The 9,270-nt window shown below is 31.2% G+C and overlaps 1 protein-coding gene across 1 annotated transcript; it reads left to right on the top strand.

Moving 5' to 3' along the window:
- The first annotated feature begins 7,349 nt into the window (after window positions 1-7,349).
- Window positions 7,350-7,985, top strand: LOC107461247 (uncharacterized). The gene has a single exon (XM_021129001.2). The coding sequence runs from the start codon at window positions 7,472-7,474 to the stop codon at window positions 7,874-7,876; it is 405 nt and encodes a 134-aa protein (XP_020984660.1). The 5' UTR covers window positions 7,350-7,471; the 3' UTR covers window positions 7,877-7,985.
- Window positions 7,986-9,270: the final 1,285 nt, after the last annotated feature.

Raw genomic sequence — 9,270 nt, 5'->3', positions numbered from 1 at the left:
ATTTGAGAATAAAGGTGTATTTATTATTTCTTTAATCATAGATGTTACATTCGCGCCTATTGTGAATTTGGATTTAAAAACATAACAAATTAAATCTAAACTCATATGTGACCTCAATAAAGATTTGGTTGATTATTAAGAAAAAGTATGGGGAGTCAATGTAATTGATGTACAATGTATACAATGGTGGTTAACACAAAAATACACAGCATTTTTAAAATTAGAGTAAAAGTGGATAATTTTTATTTTTAATTTATATTGGACCAAATAAGTAACTTATTATACAGATTGTACAGATATTTCATTAATTCTCTAACATAATTTATATAAGAATTGAAATTGATCAATACCTGAGATTGACGAGGCATTTACAGAAAAAAAAAGTGATTATTTAATTATCACGGCAGCATCTTTCCTCTTGTGGTAATGGGTACTTACTCTCCTGATATTTGGGAAGTTACTCCACATTGGAATAGTTACCAAGCTTATAGATATCTTCAGAAGTAGTAGGGTGACAACCCTTTATTTGTCACGCAAGTCGGGTCAGTTGCATGTTACAGAGCTCGCGCTCTGAGCAAGTTGGGCAGGTCAACCCATATTGATTATGGTCCTATTGAATTGGATCAGTAAGTTATTGAGTTTCCTTAAAATGACCCAACCTTTTTTAGATTCATGGTTCTGAGTTAGATGGGTCAGAATATGAACAGCGTCCTGCTTGAAATCGAATTTAAAGAGGTCATACTTCAAGCAAGTTGTAGGATGAATGTCCATAATTGTCTCTCTTTATACATGAAGATCGATTTATAAATCCATTAAACGATCTATTAGATAATTCTATAGGTTAATGAGGTATTTATAGAAAAAGTGATGATCAAGAATTTTTCTTCTTGTAATAGTAGATACTGGATAAATATTCTCTTGATATTGGGAGAGTTATTCCATGTTGGAGTAATTACCAAGTTTATAGATATCTTTAGAAGCAGTGAATAACAAGTTTTTGCTTGTCAAGCAAATCGAATCGGTTGCAGGTTATGGAACCCACGCTTCGATCAAGTCAGATAGGTTGATCCATGTTGATTAAGGTCTTGTTGAACTAAATCAACAAGTTATTGGACTTCCTTAAAATGACCTAACCTTTTTTAAGTTTATAGTTCTGAGTTATCTGGACCAAGATATGAACAACAATTATGGTAATAATATTTTTAATGTTTTATCAAAAATATAAATATATTTTTTTTAATTTTGTATTCATTGAATAAAATTTATTGTAAAACTAAAACATTTCATAAAATCACTTTGACTAATTTTAAAAACTCCATGTCATTATTAGAACCAACGTTAGCTAAAAACAGAATAATTTTTTATTAATTATTTAAGATAATTTATTATTTTTAACTCTTCAAACTTTCTAAGTGATAATGTAGTATTATTTCTTATAATTAAAATTAATTTTTTAAGTGTTCTTAAAATTTTATAACTACTTATAATAAATACTATAATTATAGACAATATAAGCCACTTATATATGTAGTCATCTATTACCTGTTACATCTAGATTCAGCTGGGTTGTCTAAATTAAAACAATAGCCTAATGTCCCTTTAATTTCTAGAGAGTAGGTGGTGGGTTAGATTATGCAATGGGATCTAATACTAATGGCCAATGGGTAGACCCACCGTGGCTTATTATGATTACATGCACTACTACACATATCATTACCATCCTTCCTCAGCTTATTTATTAATAGAAAAATGGCAAATCGATCCCTAATTTTTTGGTTTGCGAATATTTAAGTCTTTAAAGATTTAAAAATATATTTGAATTTTTGAGTTTAATTTGTCAAATTTTAAAAACTCTCTCACGTGTGCATCTATATTAACTAAGTCAGATTTTTTTATTGAATTTGACAGATCCAAATGAACATGAGAGATTGATAAATCTAAATTTTAAAAAGGTCAAAGACTTAAATGAACATGATGGATCAATAAATCTAAATTTTAAAAAATTTAAAAATTTAAATATATTTTCAAATTTTTAATGACTTAAATATCTACAGATTAAAAAATTAAGGATCTATTTATTTTTTTCTCTTTATTAATTAATTCCTCCTTCTCGTAAATCTTTACACTTCAAATTATGATTAATATTTTGATCTAGGACCTATTTATCATTTCTCTTTATTAATTAATTCCTCATTCTCGTGAATCTTTACACTTCCAAATTATGATTAATACACATCATCCCTACCAATGAATCATAATGCTTGTTACAGACACTACTATTGTAATAAGATACATGCATACAGTTGTATGTACATTATATATGTACTTTTTTGTTTATTTTTAGAGAGACAGATAGAGAAGATCATATTGTGATTGTCATTATTCTTCTTTTCTATGTTTTTCTACGGTACTTTATTTACCCGAAACATGGCTTCTTCTTTTGGCATTTTCTTGGTTACGTTTAGGGATGCTTTGGGGTAAAAGCCAAATTAAAGGGGATGGCAACGGGGACGGACAAGATTTATAGTTTCCAAGGTCTTCCTTGCCAGAGTGCGTGATGAACGATGTTATTATCATCTTATATAATAAGACCTTCAAATAAAAGACATACTAACCCGCTAGAAACGGCTATTTGCTAAATAAAAACTAGGATAAAATACTATTTAAATTTGATATGAATAATTAATATAGTGAGTAATGTGATTGTTAACAATATTTTTAATTAAATGATCTTTTTATTTTTATATATTAAAAAATATAACTAAAATTTTATTATAATATTTGTTGTTTTCATTCTTCTTTTAGTAGAAAATCTCAAACCCAAACAATTAATTTTTAACACTCTAAAATTAAAAAAAAAATTATATTAGTGATAATTAGAGGATCGATTTTATTTATGTACTAAAATCGTTCGTTATTTCTCTTCAATATGTTTTTCCTGTCAAATTTAATAGTGAGATTATATTGAACCTATTTAAAATTTTTGGGAACTAAAATAAGATGTAACACTACAAGAAAAACGTTGAATACTATCAGATTCACCAACGAAATGCATTTGATCGACGATATAAACGGTGTCGAAAAAAAGTTACCGGCGAATTATTTTATCTGATAGTAATTACTGGCAGATTTTGTGTCATAGTTTTCAATCAATATGACGAAATAAGTGGTTGGCTACCGACGAATATTTTCAACAATTTTGGCGCCATATTATATTATGTGGCATCATTTACCGTTGGATTTTTCTACCGATAAATTTGATTGTGAGCAATTTTTCATAATTAATGCCAATTAGTAGTCAAATTAATTTTTTTTTACTAGAAATCAATTAATAATTTTATTAAATATCAAGGGTTTGAATATAATAAAAAGTCAAAGAAGTAAAATACAACATGACATAGACATAAAATAAATAAAATCTCTAAACCCTACAAATTCCGATAATCGTCGTCGTCGCCTTCCCCTTGCTAAGGCAGCAGACTAGGTGGTGATGTCGGTACCCACCAGCAGCACTGCTGCCTCCAGTCTGCTCGTTGTACACTGCCATCTAGTCCCGCAAACGCTCTAGCCGCTCCAGGTCCTCCCTCAGCTGCAGCCAGAGGGAATCAGTGGCTCCCACATGTGCAAGAAACTCGTTGTACCTCTCGTCAGACTGTTGAGCTTGTTGGTTAAGTTCCTGTGTGAGCTTCTGTACCTGTTCCCTCAAATCGACGACTTTTTCGGGATTGGCTGGGCTAGTGGTAAAAGCAGAGGTGAACCGCCAATATAGAGGTGCAGAGACCGTTGGCGAAGAATGACTCCAACTCGTAGATAGATGAGATTTTTATAGGGCTCGGAGGCGGAGTCACGCCAAACCCTATCAGGATTGACGACAGAGGCATCGGAGTTGAGGTCATCCCCAGGTTGAGATTGCTGCGTTACGGTCTCCAATCTCTATGTGTAGTCCTCCTGTGTAACACACATTGTGATTGGAATAACAGTTAATTAAATGTAAATCGAATACATTTCAAACTTAGAATTAATCGAAAACCTCACATAATGAGCCGCAGACCGCTCATTAGCAAATCCCTCCTTGCGGGGCTTCAATGTATGGGTATACTCGAAGGTCTCCACCAATATTGCCTCATGCTCCAACGACTTAGACTACATATGTAGAAACCAAGTAATAAAATAAATCAAGTAATAATTAACAAAAATTAGTAAACTACATACCATCCTGCTCTTCATCTTCATGAACGTTGCCAACCCACCGATATACTTCGACAATATCGGCAATGCCCTGTTAGCTCTATTCGTCAGATGGTGACGCCTGAACCCTTCATCATTACTAAAATGGTTGTGAAGTGCCCTCTTAATATCTGGACGGATCCAAATCGTGAGTTCGTCGCGCTCTTCACGAACGTCCTGCATTATCTGCTGAAGTCGTCTAGCTATCCAGTAGTCGTAGATCTTCCTAATCATGTATCATGTTCCCTATTCATATAAATTTTTCCTGCACAAAGTAATTCAACAACATAAAAATACAATAAATTCAACAACATTGGGTTCTTATCGCCCACTTCTGAAACCATCACTCTCTGGTCTCAGTAGGGATCTTCATGTAGTTCGGCCATGGATTTTCGTACATGGACTTAATCACATTGAAGAGCTCTTATGTACATGTATTATTGTTTGATGCAAATCTATCAATGAAAAATTTAAGATTAGCAAACAAATAAAACTTAAAAAATTCAAAATAGATTGTGAAATAAAAGACATTAAAATAGTACTCACGCCGACATCTCGTCAGGCCAAATCGTCATCCATATAACGGGCGGTGGTGGAGGACATCTGGTTGGAATGCATTAAAGGATTCCAGCACCACGGTCTCTGTCGCTGGAGTTGGAAGGGGCGTAGCAAAAGGAGCCACGTAGTTGGAGTTTGAGACCATGATGAACTGCTAGTCTGGTGGACCCACCTCTACCACGACTATGAGACCGACTCATGACACCTTTGCTACCTATCGTCATGTCTGCAAAGAGAATACCAATTAACACTGATCAGTATATACAACACAAATCCTTCAAGATTTATATTATTTCCGAAAAATTTGACATAACCTCCCCTAAAATTGGATATATATCCTCCTTTACAGTTCTCACAAATCCAATCAACCTCAATCTACAACATTAGTCAAAATTCAATTAAATTCACCAGATCTAAAAATATTAATATACATACAAAAACTCAATTATTACAAGAGGCATATTATCGAACACTTGGCATTCAAAATCATCAGACATATCAAATAGCACAACCAAGCATTTTTTCCAACTCTAATTAACAAGAAGTTAACAAATAACAGTATACTAACTGCAGTAATTTACAATATTTCCAGTAGAATATCTAAACAAACAACTTTAATCGATCAATTCATTCACAATTTCAAACAATTTTCAACAACTTAAAACTTAGTATTTTAAATCTAACCTATCTTAATAACCTAAATTCTCTATAACTAAAAATTAAATATAACTAAAGTATAATACTAATTAATACTAAAACCTATAAGAATATTAAGATAACTAAAATAAGAATTGAAATTAATATTAGAATGAAGAAGAACCTGAAATGCAGGAGTAGAGAAGAGAACAGAAAATGGGATAGCGACAGTAACAACGGCAGCAACGATGACAGTGGCGATGGCACCTGCAACAGGAGAATGTTGGAAGGCCGGCGAAAGTGGGAGAGGATTAGAGAGAGAGTATTGTGCAGAGGATGAGAGGAGAGGAGGCAGCGAAAGTGGACTACAAGGGCTGCTAGCGGCGACGGGGCTAACGGAGCGCCGGAGTTGACGGAGGTGGGGAAAGGGTTAGAGAGAGCGGGAGAAGAAAGGGGGATTCAAAATGAAGGGAAAGATAATTTGCGTTTCAAATTTTATGACTCATTAATTAGATTTACTGGTAGATATATATCTGATAGTAACACATTGCGCGTCACCAAAATGCAGCATTCCATTAATTGGGTTTACCGGCGAAAATATCTGTCAGTAATTTTCACACTAAATTTCATGCCTATTTTTTCTGTTTTTCCTCCAATTATTACCGGCGAATTTACCATCAGAAACAGAAATTCGCCGATAATGATTTGACCTTACGAATTTGGCACCTAAATCGTCGGTAAATCCGCCAGTAACGTCGACTCTAATGTGCGATAGTAAACTCCAGCGGTATTCAGTGCTTTTCTTGTAGTGTAAAACGTTAAGAACCAAATTAAAATTTAGTTCAAATATTAGGACCAAAATAATACTTTATTTTAAAAAATATTGTATACTTTATTAATGAAATAAAAATTAGTTTTTATTTGTTATATTTTATATTGATGATTTATATTTAAAATAATAATTTATTAATCAAGTTAAGCATTTTTTAAATTATAAATAAATAAAAATCTAAAACTTACTAGTTTTTTTATTAGTTAAATTATTTTGTAGAAAATACTACATTTCTTATCTTTCTAGAAATATATTAACATTGGTTCTTCAAAACTTTATCATATTTTATGAAAATATTATGTATGTATACATTAAAAATTAATTACTATATATTTATATATAAATATATATTTTTTAATTTATTTTTAATGTATATATTTTATATAATTAATTAATTTGATTATTAATTTTTAATTTATAGTTAACATGATTGATTTTTCAAACTAGAAATTCAGTGGCAAAAGATAGCATTACTCATCAACCATATACATCGGATTTATGATATAGATAGATTGAAAAAGAGCTGTATATCTAGCGTGTAAATTATACATCGTCAGATACAACCACAACAACAGAGTATAGGGTACGGTACGTTGTAGTATAGTATTCTAATTCAAAAGTAATATATACACATACAAAATTAAATATATATTATTTATTATTTAATTTATTTTAATATATACTTTATATAAATAATTAATTTATTAATTAATCTTTTAATATATGTTTAATATGATTGGTTATTAATTATTTGTATGCTTGCGTAAGCAAATGGTTAAAAAGTGATTACGTCTAGAAAAAAAACAAAAAGACATGTATGTTCAAAATAAATATACAGACCGATATATAATAACGATTATAAAAATATTATTTGTATATTAAAATTAATCATTAATATATTTGTATATAAATATATATATAGTTTAATTTATTTTTAATATATATTTATATTTTAACATATATATTATATTGATACTTGATTTTAATAGTTAATTTTAGTGTAGGTGGGTGAAATAGTCCATATGATTATTGTTTCTGAATAATTAAGTAAAGCATGATATATAGAGAATTAAGAATATAATAGTCCATTATCACAACTAAATCTGAAGCTTCTTAATAAGCTATTATTACCACCCTTTTCTCTTTCATTTTTAGGTGAAGGTGGATGCTTGCTACTACTACCATAGCAGCATATCATATCAAACACCGCACCGATCCATGGCTGCCACAACCTCTTCAAGCTGCAGCGGATTCTTCAGTCTCCGATCATCAAACACTGCTGATGAAACAAGGGTTGTCAGAGACATCTCATCATCATCATCATCTTCTTCTTCTTCTTCTGGTTGCGGAGGAGGAGGAAAGCTTGATGGCGTAGCCATGTGGTTCATCAACGGTGTCACTATGGCTTTCTTTGCATCCTTAAACCGCTGCTCTTGCATTCGCATAGCCACCGATGAAGAAGATGATGGAGAAGATGCAAACGACTTGCCCTTGATGTTCAACGATGGAAACATTCGCCATGATGGTGTCTCCGCCGTCGGCACCGCCAGCAGGAGAAGAACCGGCAAAGGGAAAAAGAATAAGAATAGTAATAATAATGGAGTGGTTGAACAAGACTATTGATATGAGGCCTTGAACAAAATCAATGTCTCCCTTAATTTTCTTAATTAATTGGTAAGTGGTCATGTTGTATATGGGGTTCACCAAATTATATTATGATGATGCGTTCAAAGCTTATGTAATGAGATAAATTATATTGAGCTTTATTTAATACATCTCTTCTCTTGTTTTTGTTTTGTGCAACATTGTCAATTTCTTATGCTAGATTTTTGTTCAGAATATAATTATTGCAATTTCGTTCACTGAGTTCAATTGATTATAGTGAACTTATAAATCTCGTATTTGTAGTAGGTTGTGGATCCGGATTCTGGGTTCAAAATGGAGATTTAACATTCAGTTATGTCGAGTGTTATTCTATCACACCGCCAAGTATTAAATATTGGTTCAGTTTCATCCATGTTCATGAGACAATTATTAAAGCTTCGTGCTGGATCAAAATTGTTGATGAGAATGACTTAGATCTTGTGATTTGCTTCGTGATAGAACGTACGTGTATTCCAAAGTTCTTAATTTTTGTTTTCAATTCTTTTAAAAATTGAGATGAAGTCAACTTCACGTGAAGTTAATATTTGAGAGTAGTCGGATGAAAATTTAGTTAAATCAGTCAAATTATTTAACGACTCTTAGATATTAACTTCACGACTGCACCTAAGTTTCATCTCAAAGAAAAGAAAATTGGAAAAAAGAAGAAAGAGGTGGGGACCGAAAAAGGATTAATGTGAGCGCGTAATAATTGGGTTAGAAATAAACATGCATGATTATCGGGATCACCACCGTTATTGTGTTTGTTTTTTTTTTTATTGCCTTGATTATTTTTTTCTAAAGCTTTTTCAAAACAACTTGCGCGATTTAATTTGTTTACTAAATAAGCATGTTCTTCGGGCTAAAGTTGCTTTAAAAAATTGAATATTTTTGTTTCCATTTCTCATCATATTTAATGATGTTGTCGCATGGGTCGCCATCATTGCGTGAATTCAGCGGACAAAGTTTCTTTTAGGTTGTATTGTTTGTCCCTTAGCTCAAAATCACCTCCCAAGGAATCCAAGAAATAGTGGCATGCGGTTAAAGAATTCATCATATTCATATGTATATATAGTTCCTTAATTCCTTTGACCTTGTTTCTTTGCTTAATCATAAGCAAAGGTGGCAACATACACCTTATTTTCGAGTATTTAATTTTATTCAATTTGATAAGATAAAATTGTCAATTCGAATTCAAATCATTAATTGATAATTTAACATTTTTATTTATATAAATATTAAATCTATTTTAATAATATATAAATATAATATTATATCATAATATTTTATTTGTATTTGTATTATTATTTTAAATAAAATTTTTTATATATAATTAAAAATTTGATGATGACATTATTTATGAAAAATATTATATT

Source organism: Arachis duranensis, chromosome 8 (assembly GCF_000817695.3).
Source record: "Arachis duranensis cultivar V14167 chromosome 8, aradu.V14167.gnm2.J7QH, whole genome shotgun sequence".
Lineage (NCBI taxonomy): Eukaryota > Viridiplantae > Streptophyta > Magnoliopsida > Fabales > Fabaceae > Arachis > Arachis duranensis.
This window is presented reverse-complemented; position numbering and strand designations above follow the sequence as displayed.